A 14,664-nucleotide genomic window follows, 5' to 3' on the forward strand; every position below is an offset into this window, starting at 1 on the left:
CATAGCAGAAAATGTCACTGTGAACCCCATTGCTATCTCCAACACCTTAGATTGGTATTTTGCAGAGATTTCGAGCTCCACTCACTGTCACCCTGCCTTCCTCCATCAGAAATGTGGAGGCGGCTAGGGTGATACCATTCTCCTTTCAGAATCATGAATGCCACCTTTATTGTGAAGGAGCTAGATCATGCTCGCACTTCATCCCAATCTTTTGCCCCAGGAATGAATGATGTTCACATTCAGATGTTGCAGCACCTTTGTCTTTCATGCAAGCTCTTTCTCCTTCATAAGTACAATTGCATTTGGGCAGATTGAATGTTCCCCACACACCGGTGTAAAGCAACTGTCATACTCAAACCTAAGCACTGTAAGGACTACGTCTTCCTTTTACCTACCACCCCCTTTCTCTCACCAGCTGTGTTTGTAAGGTGATGGAATGTACGATTCATGCCCGGCTGATAGGGTGGATCAAGTCCCACGACTTACTGCAGTTGACTATCTTGTCACTTTGTCAACCCATGTCGTGAACAGTTTTCTGTGGAAATACCAAAATGCAGTGTTTCTTGATTTGGAGAAAGCCTACATCATCTGCTGGAGGAGTGGTATCCTCTGTACTCTGTACAAGTGGAGCTTCTGAGGGTGCCTGTCCAATTTCCTTCAGGAGTTTTTAAAAGACATGAGTTTGTAAGGTACATGTGGGTTTACCTTGTCAGACACCTTTATCCAGGAGAACAGAGCTCTCAGGCCTCCGTCATGAATGTCATTCTCTTTGCTATAGCCATTAATCCTACTGTGGTCTGTCTGCCACCAGCTCCCTTTCCATTGACGATTTTGCTATCTATTTCAGTTCTCCACGGACTTCTCACTTTCCTGATGAGTGTAAACCCATCACCATCTTGTCTTCGAGTGGTGGTCCTTGCTTACCTTGGACTTCATTTGTTTCCTAAGGATACTGTTCCAAATTCGATCTATAGCTGTAAGCTTTTTGACCTTCACATGGAATTTAGCCGTAGCACCTTTGTGTACATTTTATTATTATTTAAAAAAAACTATTTGTATTCTGTTTACTGTCTGCGTTATCAGCTGTTTTAGCAAACAGTGCTTGGCTGTTGACTGGGTTTTACTTTTTATTCATTGTAGCAACATTGCGTAGGTCATTTAATCTTCATTCCATCGATAGGGCTTAACGTGTAATCGTTTTTAACTCATTTTTTCATATTCGTTTTCTAAGGTTCTGACATGGGCGCATATGACCTTCGTTGTTTTTATGCCCGAAAACAAAACAAATAAAATTTCCATATGAGGTGTACAGCACTGTGGTTGCTTCATGCCGCCAGAGACCAGTAGTGCCTCATATGGTGTGCAGTACCCTGGTTCCTTCTGTTTGCATACTCAAGTTGCAGAAATAAACAATGCAATATCAGTTGTATTTATGTGCATATATTTATTTGCATTTACTAGTACTAATTTATTAACTTCAAACATTGAAATTCACCATGTAGTGTGCTGAAACATTTGAAAGGTGTTATACTTCACACTTGAAATGCATACTGTTTTTGCAATATTGTGGAACATACACAATTTTGTTTCTTCATTATTGTTTCCATTTTAGTTTATTTCACTATGTGCAACCAACTAATTTGTCAGCATATTAATACATTTAATCTGAAAAAACTGTGCATGCTGCTACATTCATGATGTCATCTTCTTTTAAGCCTATTGCAATTACAGTTGTGGAAAAACATTACCAACATCAGTGTTGGGATCTGATTTTGAATCATTCTTATCTGCACTTGTCATGTTATCTATGCTAATTTCCAGTTCTCACTAGTCACTTGATTGACATCTTCCACAAGGAAATGTATAGATTTCAGTGATGAACTCTAATGTCCATGGTACCAACATGACTTGTGGTGACTTTGGTGTAATTATGGCCTTTGAATAAAAGTGTTATTTCTGTTCGTCTCATTGCATATTTCTTTGTTACCTTCTGCACTATACTGTAACAGTTATTTCTATGTATGGTCAAAGTTTCATCAAGCTGTGTTACTTGGCAGTGACAAATCGTGCGAAAGTTATTTTCGTCCTTACATTTTGCACACCAGTGCGTGTCGCCTGTTAATAACTGAACAGTAGCAACCTATGTCTTCATTTTGATGAAATTGCTGAATGTTCCTTTTTTTATAATAATTGTATGTGTGATGACATTAGTCATACGTATGACAGCAAATGACATCATTCTGAAATGCATCTTACTTCATCACTGTTCTCCTAGTATCTGCAGCTTTGTAATACCAGTGTCATCACAGCATGTATTGTACTGTTTTTTCCCTGTTGTTACAGTAGTGTGTTTGCTTGATTTCAAAGATACTGCCACTCTCTTTCCAATATGAACAGCAGCTAATCAGGGTTTTCCTTCTCTTCCTGAAAGTATTACTTTTACTGAACAAATAAAAGCACCCTTTTCACATCCGGTATTAAGCTTGCACTACATGTCACACTGGATATGGTTTGAAATGAAGTAAAAATGGACAAAAACAACAAAAATGGAAATAAACTGCAAACTAGCCTTCTAGTTGAACAGTGTTGACACGGCAGCTCCAGTTAAAAGTGAGAATTCACTGTCGATTTTGCTTAAAAACACACACACACACACAGAGAGAGAGAGAGAGAGAGAGAGAGAGAGAGAGAGAGAGAGAGAGAGAAGGTGTAAGTATGAGAGAACTCGACTGCCTTCCCCTTATTTCTACTCGAATGAACTGCTAGAACACAACATTTGACATACAATTAAGTGTATTCTCCGATAATGATACGATTATTAATTAGATAACTAAATAGCTTCTTATAATAAGTAATCTTTATTTATGACTGACTAATTTGGCTTTATCGCCATTTTCAAGTACGTCTAGATTGATGTAATGTCCATATTACGTTGTTAGTGGGCTGTTTTACAACTGTCACTGCTGTAATAAGACAATAAACAGTGTCAAGATGTTGAAAATAAAATGACAATTAAGATATGAGAGCAGTTTGACATTTGAGAGTGGAAATGTCTTGAGTGTGGAAATGTCAAACTGCTGTCATCTCATATTAACATTTTATTTTCAACACCTTGACATGATTTACCATCTTAATAAAGCAGTGACAGTTGTAAAACAGTCCACTAATGATGTAATATGGACATCACATCAATCTAGACGTACTTGAAAATGGCAATAAAGCCAAAACAGTCTGTCGTAAATAAAGATTGCATATTATAAGCGGCTATTTAGTGTATCTACTCTCATAATCATATAATTATCAGACACACATATGCTGCTGGCCCTAAAGCAGAAAACAAAGTGTATTCTCGTAATACCTTACAAAATGCACAAAACACATGTGAGCTTCTGCAGCATTTGCCTGACCGACGCATAAATCTATTCATTGCACAGTATGGCAGGTAACTGCTGCATACACTCACTGCGGCCTCTTCACAGCTGCTGTCTGCCCTGAACAGAAGGCCAGCTAGGTGCTCACAAATAGAGTTGCAAAGTTCCCGATACGGATCAACTTAACTGGACAAGCTGACCTGATCAGTTTGCAAGATGCCTCTGGAAGTGACAAAGTTGCTCACAGAACTCAATAGAATGAACAGAAGAATTGTGACAACTATAGGAAAATTAAAGAGACCTTTGGAGAAATGAGAACCACTTGCATGAGTATCAAGAGCTTTGATGGAAAAACAGTTCTAAGCAAAGAAGGGAAAGCAGAAAGGTTGAAGGAGTATATAGAGGGTCTGTACAAGGGCGATTTACTTGAGGTCAGTATTATGGAAATGGAAAAGGATGTAGATGAAGATGAAATGGGAGATATGATACTGCGTGAAGAGTTTGACAGAGCACTGAAAGACCTGAGTCGAAACAAGGCCCCCGGAGTAGACAACATTCCATTGGAACTACTGACAGCCTTGGGAGAGCCAGTCCTGACAAAACTCTACCATCTGGCGAAATACCCTCAGACTTCAAGCAGAATATAATAATTCCAATCCCAAAGAAAGCAGGTGTTGACAGATGTGAAAATTACCAAACGATCAGTCTAATAAGCAATAGCTGCAAAATACTAACATAAATTATTTACAGACGAATGGAAAAACTAGTATAAGCCGACCTCGGGGAGGATCAGTTTGTATTCCGTAGAAATACTGGAACACATGAGACAATACTGACCTTACGACTTACTTAGAAAAAAGATTAAGGAAAGACAAACCTACATTTCTAGCATTTGTAGACTTAGAGAAAGCTTTTGACAACGTTGATTGGAATACTCTCTTTCAAATTCTAAAGGTGGCAGGGGTAAAATACGGGGAGGAAAGGCTATTTACAATTTGTACATAAAGCAGATGGCAGCCATAAGAGTCGAGGGGCGTGAAAGGGAAGCAGTGGTTGGGAAAGTAGTGAGAAATGGTTGTAGCCTCTCCCCGATGCTGTTAAATCTGTATATTGAGCAAGCAGTAAAGGAAACGAAAGAAAAGTTCAGAGTAGGTACTAAGATCCATGGAGAAGAAATAAAAACTTTGAGGTTCGCCGGTGACATTGCAGTTCTGTCAGAGATGCCAAAGGACTTGGAAGAGCAGTTGAACAGAATGGACAGTGTCTTGAAAAGAGGGTATAAGATGAAAATCAACAAAAGCAAATCGAGGATAATGGAATGTAATCGAATTAAATCGGGTGATGCTGAGGGAATTAGATTAGGAAATGGGACACTTAAAGTAGTAAAGGAGTTTTGCTATTTGGGGAGCAAAATAACATGATGGTCAAAGTAGAGAGGATATAAAATGTAGACTGGCAATGGGAAGGAAAGCGTTTCTGAAGAAGAAAAATTTGTTAACATCGAGTATAGATTTAAATGTCAAGAAGTCGTTTCTGAAAGTATTTGTATGGAGTGTAGCCATGTATGGAAGTGAAATGTGGACGATAAATAGTTTAGACAAGAAGAGAATAGAAGCTTTTGAAATGTGGTGCTACAGAAGAATGCTGAGGATTAGATGGGTAGCTCACATAACTAATGAGGAGGTATTGAATAGAATTGGGGAGAAGAGGAGCTTGTGGCACAACTTGACTAGAAGAAGGGACCGGTTGGTAGGGCATGTTCTGAGACATCGGGGGATCACCAATTTAGTATTGGAGGGCAGTGTGGAGGGTAAAAATCGTAGAGGGAGACCAAGAGATGAATACACTAAGCAGATTCAGAAGGATGTAGGCTGCAGTAGGTACTGGGAGATGAAGAAGCTTGCACAGGATAGAGTAGCATGGAGAGCTGCATCAAACCAGTCTCAGGACTGAAGACCACAACAACAACAACAACAACATTAACTCAGAACTTGTTGGGGCCTAGAGAAGCTGCACAAATGTATGTGAAGGCATTGACAACATTAAAATTTTAGATTATTGGAAGTGACAGGCTGACATTAGCCATGCATTTTCCTTTGATGCTCTCTCTCACCTATACATTCTGCATATCTTCCATTTAGTTCATTGCATGTCTTCATTTTTTTGATTGCCTGCAGTGGAATGTTGTTTGATTGGAGATTTTAAACTGTTTGTTACAGCCTCCTTATTTTCTTTTCCAGGATCTCAGATTGCCATTGACTCAATTGTACTACCTCTACCTATTCACCATTCTTGTGAAATAGATAATAATTTTTAGTCTTTGCTTTTGAGTTTGTTCAGTCATTTGTAATTTAGTGTTGCAGCAGTTGGTAAGTTGATACACAATGTTATTCATTGTTAGTTTTGAATTTTGGCTTTTGTAATTATGCAAACATTATTTCATTATGAACTCGTTTTCCCATTGCTGACTGACAGAAAACTGTGTTTTCAGGTGATTTGTGGAGTTTTAATCCAACATCAAATACTTACGTCGTGTCTCCTGATCCTGATGTAATAGTCTTGCCGTTAAATATTTCTGTACACCACTGTTTGGTTTTTGGGACTGATGGTCTGTGGAATGTTGTCACACCTGATGCAGCAGTAGCCGTGATTCAAACTTGTGAAATACACAATAGTGCAGATGTTGTTTTGGATGGAAACCCGAAACCTGACTTCGTAAGTTGAATTCCTTCTTTATTGCCAGAAATACATGGTGTTTCAAAAAGTACTTTATAACATAAATTTATTGAAAGAAGATCTAGAGCTGGGTTTCAATGTTTTCATAGGGAAACATACAAAGCTTTTTACATTAAACTGAAGATGTTGTATGTTGCTTCTGCTGGTTATCATGCCTACATCCCATCAGGAGTCAGTTTCTTCCCAAACTCGCTGTAGCATTCCAGGTGTAACTTGCTCAGTGGCAGCATAAATTCTTGCTCCAAGTTCAGGTAGAGAAGCCGGCATGGGAGGTATAAATACGATATCTTTGATGTCCGTTAAAAAAAAAAAAATCAAGTAGTGTCAGGTCTGGGAAATGGGGCCATGCGATTGGCGCACCTGGAAAGCCGTCACTGAGAAAATCCCAGACTTCAGCTAGGTAATGCAGTGGTGCACCATCTTGCATGAAGTAAACATTTTGATTTTGTTCTTGGTCATCTCATTGATCTGTGGTATCAAATATTGTTACAATATATCCAGATGCACCATCCCGTTGATGGTTCCTTCATGGAAAACAAGGGGCCGTATACTTTGTTCTTGCTCAGTGTGCAAAAAAAATGTTCAGTTTAGGACTATCACAAACATGTTACAACATTTGACGTGGATTGTCACTGCCCCAAATCCTACAGTTATTAGTATTAACCTTGTCACTTAAGTGAAAAGTCGACTTGTCAGAAGAGATGATTTTGTCCAAGAAATGTTCATCCTTGTGTAATAGATTTAACATATCCGCAGGGAAATTCTTGGAGCAATTGTATCAGTGCCTTTTATTGCTTGTATGATCATCAGTCTGTATGGTTTTAAATGCAAACGGTTTCTTGACACACGCTGAGTTGTCGCATGTGGGATTTGCAGTTTGTGAGATACACGCTGGGTCGATTTTGTAAAGCTGCTGACAAAACGTTGTCTCACTTGCTCCGTGACGTCATCGGATGTGCTAGGATGACCTGACGACTTCCCATGTCTTTCCGAGCTCCCTGTTTTTATAAAATATTTATGCCACTCTTTAACTTTTAGGCCTATGAGGAAGATCTTTAACATACTTAGTATGGAAATTATGCTGGACTGTTATTGCCAATTCAGGTTCTTGAAACCAAAACACACAGCTAGCACCCTCGGGTCCAGAGAAGGCAGCCATCTTTAACGCAGCTGTCATTAGTGCCCCTTGTGGTGCAGTTTTGGCACTAGCAAACTACGCGAGACAAAACTTAATGTTTCCCTACAAATTGACACTACTTTGTAGGTACTGTGAGTTAATTTATATGAATTTTAAAAGTTGTGAAGTCTATTTTAAAACACCCTGTATTACATTACTGTGTGTAAATTAATTTCTGTTTGTCAAAAATTAGATGTTTATAGCAAAAAATTTTGTTTGGCAAGTATGAACAAAAATTTGTCTTTCATTGTTGGAAAACGTAATTCATTAAAAAGGTATGTGTTTGGATTCTCTGATTTGAGCATCTGGGATGCAAATTAATTTGTCATTGCTATTCCAGTTCCACGCCCTCTTTCTTAATGGCCATTAAATACCTGCATGGTATTTGTATGAAAGGTGTATCAAAACTGTGAGCCTTCTGTATGAAGAATGTTTTCTTGTGTTCAGAGAAGAAAAAACTTGTATTCCTTTCATATATAAAAAAACAAAGATGATGTGACTTACCAAATGAAAGTGCTGGCAGGTTGATAGAGACACAAACATACACAAAAAATTCAAGCTTTCGCAACCAATGGTTGCTTCATCAGGAAAGAGGGAAGGAGAGGGAAAGACGAAAGGATATATATATATATATATATATATATATATATATATATATATATATATATATATATAATAGAAAGAAACTTCCACATGGGAAAAATATATTAAAAACAAAGATTCCAAGACTTACCAAGCGGGAAAACGCCGGCAGACAGGCACAAGAACAAATGTATCCTGGTTATTAGAATTCACATTAAGAACTTTCTCTTTTATACAAAAATGGTATGGCGCGTTATCAAGAACAGTCACTATGATTTTCCTGATGCCAAGGAAGAAAATCTTTTAACTATTTCTCAGAAGTATCGGTGCACTTCTCCTCGTGATAATCTCCACTCTTCTGGGATTTGAAAGTTCACAAATAGCTTTTGATAAAACCCGTCTTGCTCTAAGTGAGTGTAATAATAATAATAATAATAATAATAATAATAATAATAATATTTTTCACCTTACTTGATGGGTCATTGTTTTCAGTGGTTAATGTGGACAGAAACGCTTGTGGTTCAAGGATTTTTTGCCATTGTTTACCCAGACATTATTTTTGATACGTCCTGAGTTTGACCATCTCTTGCCTGAATAGTTATGGGCTTTCCTTCATCTCTCAGCAATTTGATGGTTTGGACAAACTTTCCATTTGGTATACTTACAGTGTGGCAAAAGCCCAGAGACCTGTCAAGTGATTGTTATTTTTGTATAATGAAAAGTCAGCCTACAACAAGAAAAACAAATGTAAAATGGAGTATGGAAATAGGTCTGGTGAAGATCAAATTGATTCCAACAACGAAGATTTTGATTCTGAGATCATTCCACTTGTAAGGAACTTCAGCAGCATGAGTAGAATGATTTGGCTTGAGATATGGGACTATCCTAAAAAGCTTCAGAACTGTTAGCATCAAAACTGCATGAGAACAACTTTCTTGAAAAACGAGATGAGGTACCCTAGTTTCAATCAAGTGCATTACTGCAGTACTATTGAAGTGATGCAGATTTATGTCACTGCTATGTGTGTGTGGTTTAATGGAAGAGTTGGAAATTTCAGCCTATAACAGAGCTGAATGGTGGTTGTTCATTGTTAGCTCAAAGTGGAGCGTAAAGTGTGTTTTCCTCTACAGTTTCAATTGGCCAATCAGTTTGCTTGTGTGATGAGTTTGAAGACATAGTCACTGGTTGCAGTATCACATGCACCAGTGGATCATCTGTACTGATCTTAAAATGGTATGTTTCCTCCTTGGTCAGTAACATGGAAAAACCAAGTATCCCTGTTACTTGTGTTTGGGGAAAAGCAAAGCTCATGAGAAGCATTGAGTGCAGTCAAATTGGCCGCTGAAATCTGACCTGAAACGTGGTGATTCTACATCAACCACTTGGTTAACAGAAAGAATATTATATTCTCACTTCTGCATGTGGAACTGGCTCTTATGAAGCAATTTGTTACAGCTTTTTCAATAGGACAGAGTTTCAAATACATATTATTTCGGCATTTCTTAGCCTGTTATGTGAAGAGATAAAGACTGATGTGTTTGATGGTCCACAGATTTGGCAGCTCGTTAAAGGTGAATATTTCATTTGAACAATGACAAAACTTGAAAAAATGTGTGTTAGGCTTAATTTAGACTTCACCTGTTTCTGGGAAAGGTCTAGCTCCATACACTCCATACCACAGAATATTAAGTCTGACAGGTTCACATGCACAGCTTCATTTCGAGTCTGAACAACTCCTTTTGGAGAGAGCACTTTTTTCAGTGAACAAATAAATTTAAACTTCCTTGTTTAGGTATGGCACACTGTAAAATGAAAGTCTTAAACAGGTGGACTAGAAGAAGACTTTAAAGATAACTGACCCTTTAAAGCCATGCCACTCCTCTGCAAAGTGTTTTGTAAAGTGTCGAGACAGATTTTGAGAATTGTGTGCACAAATATGAAAACTTGTAAGCGGAAAGAGTACGTTGCTGTTACATGGCACATAATAATTGCTAATAAAAGTAGACTGCAAAAATAGCAAGATGGCAGTCAGTAAGTAAAGCAGTGAAGATAATTACTACTTCCATGTCTTTTTCCCTACAAGTTGTATTCTAGCTAATTGCTGCACATCATAGGTTTTTCATATTTTGTCACTAATTCCACTTACGTTTCATCATAATATTATTAAGAGCTGTTTAAATATCTCAGGTTCATATGGTGTGTCCCATTTTACTACTGAAGAGTTTCATTTGTTGCCATCTACATGTGGGAGCCAAACTTTCGCATTTGATGCTAAATCCATTTTGTTACCCTTTCCTTTTTCAAGACATCACACGCTGTGTACTAGAACAACAGTAGTTTGCCTTTTGTTCTTCAATTTACTTTTGATCACAGACACTCATAGTTTCCACAGTAGACATTTTCATCACAAGCATTAAGGGGAGTTGGAACACCCTATCCCGATCATGTTAAATTTAGCGTCTTGGCTTCCCTGTATTTCAGGAACCACTGTAGCCATTGACATGGCATTGAACAGGACATTGAACTGTGCGTTCTCTGTCTACTGAACTACAATAATTGCATTACAGCCACTGCTTGCGGAAATACAGTTTTTTAATTACTTGGTTAAAATTTTGTGTACTTTTGTACTTTATCTTAAATAATTTCAATTATACATAACATTATGTTCTTCTTTTAGTTCAATAGACTCAGGATATGTATGTTATTACTCCCTGAAAACTTGAATACTCTGCTCGAAGTGGTTTCTGAGATTTAGGGGAAAATGGAACAAAAAATGTTAATTTTCAGGAACGGCTTCTTCAGTTTTGAAAGACTGTAACTTACTTAATATATGCTTAATTCTTCGTTTTTAGTTACTCAGAAGCATCCTCCACCATACTTTATATCATCCTCTTGATCTTTTCCAAGTTTTTTCTTCTCTCTGGCCTCTTTAGTGGCCAACTGTGCTGCATACTTTGCTTTGTCAATGCAAACCTTGTCCATCTGTCAAAGTTCTCTGATGCTGTTTGCTCCAGGATTAATTCCCATATGCTGCAGCACTTTCACCCTATCATTACTGCCATCATTGAAAGCAATAACAGCATAACTGCCCCCCCCCCCCCCCCCCACCTAGTTTCTTCATTCAAACAAAAACTTTTTTTGCTAAGTGAGTACATACGAGATTATTGAACGATTCATTGGGATTTTGAGTCTGACAATGCAGACACTTCTTCAGTAATTCAGGATTTGCCAGGTCTCTGTAAATAGGTTTTATGATATCCATGACTGCTGCTGGGATGGAATGTTTATGGCCATATGAACTGTTAGAGTACTGGGCATTGCACCATGAATCAGGTCCGGAGGGCAAAGGTGGTGTACTGGTTTTTCATCAGTTTACAGTCTGAGGAAGAAGGTAGCCCATACTGCCTGCTTCGTTTTCAACAGATCTTCAGTATTATTTCTTATGGCCATCCCATAATACTGCTGTAGTTCATCAGTCATTTTGTCTGTCAAGCTGCCACTTACGGTTTTACCATCAGAAAGTTTCTTGTCTCTCAAACTTTGTTTCAACTTCCTCAACCTGATGCCCATCCTCTTCTGGAGATGACCGATACAAACATGTAATTTAACCTTTATAACACAGCTGTCCACAGGCTTCTATATAAAGAATTACTGATTTTATTATATCTTGAAGTAATGCACATAAAAATTTTAACATTTCCAACCGTTGTAGATTAGATTAAAAAAAAAAAAAAAAAAACTTCTCATGTGAGTTCATTAACCATTTTATTCTGAAAATTGCAAATTTTATAATGAGATAAAAAACCAAAAATGTGAAAATAAAATTTCCGTTCTAACTCCTCTTAACACCCCTATTGTAAAAACTTGGATTCAATTTCAGCTCTCTGAGCTACTGGGGAAGTTACTGAATCAGCCAGCTATGATTTTTGACAGTAGTATTGCTTACAATGTGTGTGACCTTTTCCAAAGGTTGACTGTCATCATGGCGTTCATGTTTTTATATTATAGCATTATGAAAGGGCATGCAAAAGCTGTTCCTGCAGCTGTTGAGTTGCTGTAATCTCCTTAGTTTCTGACCATGTGATTCTGTTAAATGAATAATCATTTTTGCTGTTATTGTAAGTAAAGTATGCAAAACTATCCTAATGAAGTCCACTTCTAATAGTAACCAAAACAGTGGTTCACATAACAAAATGACCGCAGTCAGGTACCCTTATGGATTTTATTGATACACTAAGTTGTAGCAAGGCCATTGTATTTTACAATCATCAGTGCTGTTCACTATGAGAGGATTAGGCCAGCGACTGGGGATTATGAGATCTGTCTAATTTCTAGCCTCTTGTGTTGAGGCTAGTGAGTCGCCACTCTTCAACCGGTAGCAGATCATAATATTGTGACATGTTTAGCCTGCAAGTAACCTGCATTCCATACCATTGCTTGCCCTCCGGTGGAGTGACTATTCAGAAATAACCACAAGCGATGACGGTGGACAGGCTTTGTGTTGAGCAGGTACTAATGGTTCTTAGTGCAGACCATATTTGTGTTAGTTGGAGTTGTTCACCACCCTGCTTGATAAAGAGAGCCAGAATTAGTTTAAATTTATCATTGTGCAAAAAAATAATAAAAAATAATAAAAAATAAAAAAAACGGACTGTGTTTTGAAATATATGTTTTATAGAATTTTATAAGAACACTGCATTTATGTTGTAGTTTACACTGGTAAGTATAAGCAGAATTCCATTAGCTGCAATGTTTTATTTATAGACTACTCTCAAATTCGCGTACCTAGTGCATTCACAATATATATTTGACCTTGAGGGCAGAGGAACAGATATGCTACCGAAGTCCTCATCTGCACAAACTCCTTCGGAGCTCTTCATGTTGTCTGTCACATGTACCCAGCAGAAACATATTTTCAGATGATCCACAACATGCCTACAGAGGCAGGGCAAGGAGCTGTCATTCTGCTGGGTACCAGGACACGGGGAAAATGAGGGTATAATGAAGCAGTTACGGATGCATGTGTGGAGAACGCAATTTTCTGATGTCTTCCTCTATATGTGCTTATACTTTGCTGTCAAGATGCAGGATCCTGTGTCTGTGTGTGAGGAGGGTCGGTTATATTTGAGGAATAACAAGCTGAGGTTGGGGGGGGGGGGGGGGGAGGTCAGGAAAAAGTATTTTCTAGGTGCAATTGCATAGGGCACTGTCCTGGGATGCGTGGATTCCTCCTATGATGAGAGGGCTCATCAACGTGCAGTACTTGCAGTGTACCAATCACTGTACATCACATTGTAATTGAATGTATTCAAGAGTCAAAGGCTGCATTTGTATTACCAACTGATCTGCCCTCTATTTTAGGAGATGCTGAAATTAATGTGGTTCATATTTTAAGGTTCTGTGTAATCTACGATATTAGACAAGGTTATTAAGTAGAAGATTTTAATATGCTTTCAGTATGGTTAGTGTTCATATTTGTGTGTGTGTGAGAGAGAGAGACAGAGAGAGAGAGAGAGAGAGAGAGAGAGAGAGACTCGTATTTCATACTAGTTGACAAATCCAGCAGTGTTGTGCCAATTTTCTATTAGAAATGAAAGCAAAAATGAACTGTGTTTGTAGTGAAATATTGAAAAAAAAAATTTGTGTATTCGTGAAAACACCTTCGAAATTGTGAAGTAGTCATACAAAGAAATATGCATAATATACAAATGTATAAGTACTGTATCAGAATTAAGAAACATGATTTTGGATGGTTTTTGTATGCTGACACACAGCTGCCTTGTGTGTCTACAACTCAATTTTGTAAATGTCCCTATGGCAACACCTCTCACAGCTCCATAGATGTCTTATCATTTTTGCCTACAGCTATATGTGCTTCACAGTTGAAAGCTGTCAAAGATGTTGCCATATGTCAGGGACTTTCTGAGGTTGAGTTCTTAGCAGTGAAGAATAAGTGTGTTACAATTTCACACATGATGTGGCATTTTTTCGTGGATCCTGGCATCTTGATGTTTGACGTCAAAATCTCTTGTATTGTGTGTGGTACAATTGTATATTTTTGTAGGTGCAGTTAGCAACATTTGCAAATACTGCCCATGAAATTTATTGCATATGCAGCCAGTAGCGCAGAAATAATACATTTAAATGTCATTCATGATGTGGCAATTTTTTTACGTGCCTTGTTATTCATATATACATATATGATCTTCACAAATTAACATTGCCATTAAATATCTACAATTCTGTATGTGAGTAATAAAAATTTTGTTTTGTCCCCCATAGAAAAAACTTGGTTGGATTAACCCTGCAAGAAAGCTGGTGGATGTTGCCTTGCAACGATGGTCAGAAAATCAGATGAGAGCTGACAACACTAGTGTAATTGCGGTGATGTTAGACCATCCCCTTGAGGAAGTAAGTTTCATCTGCAATATTTTTATAATAGTTTTGTTCAATGTAATAAAACACTTTCTTTGTTTCTTACAAGTTATAAACACACAAAACATTTGGTCGTATTGGAACAAGAAAAGTTTTCCCCTTCCTCCAACCTGTGAAATGGCCCATCCATCTAGTTAAGGAACTTACAGTTTGAGTGGATTAGAGTTATAATGATGTATCTATAAAATTCGCGTTTAGAGATGAACGCAACAAAAATTTTATAATTGTAGAAACACTATCAGTGCTTCCACCACATTCATATTGCTGATAATTGTGATAGCTCATGGTTTTTAGAGTTTGTTTACATTCTTTCTGCAATTCCCAGCTTCAACATTAAGACAGTGGTGAAGCAGATATGTCAAT

The 14,664-nt window shown here is 37.7% G+C and overlaps 1 protein-coding gene across 1 annotated transcript in view; it reads left to right on the plus strand.

Annotated features, from left to right (window-relative positions):
- LOC126284197 (uncharacterized) overlaps positions 1-14,664 on the plus strand; it is a 103,036-nt gene that overhangs the window by 35,852 nt on the left and 52,520 nt on the right. The window contains exons 4-5 of the mRNA XM_049982952.1: positions 5,863-6,086; positions 14,149-14,277. Coding sequence (XP_049838909.1) covers positions 5,863-6,086; positions 14,149-14,277 — 353 coding nt within the window. The remainder of the gene's footprint in view (positions 1-5,862; positions 6,087-14,148; positions 14,278-14,664) is intronic.

The sequence above is a fragment of the Schistocerca gregaria genome, chromosome 8 (genome assembly GCF_023897955.1).
Source record: "Schistocerca gregaria isolate iqSchGreg1 chromosome 8, iqSchGreg1.2, whole genome shotgun sequence".
In the NCBI taxonomy this organism is placed as follows: domain Eukaryota; kingdom Metazoa; phylum Arthropoda; class Insecta; order Orthoptera; family Acrididae; genus Schistocerca; species Schistocerca gregaria.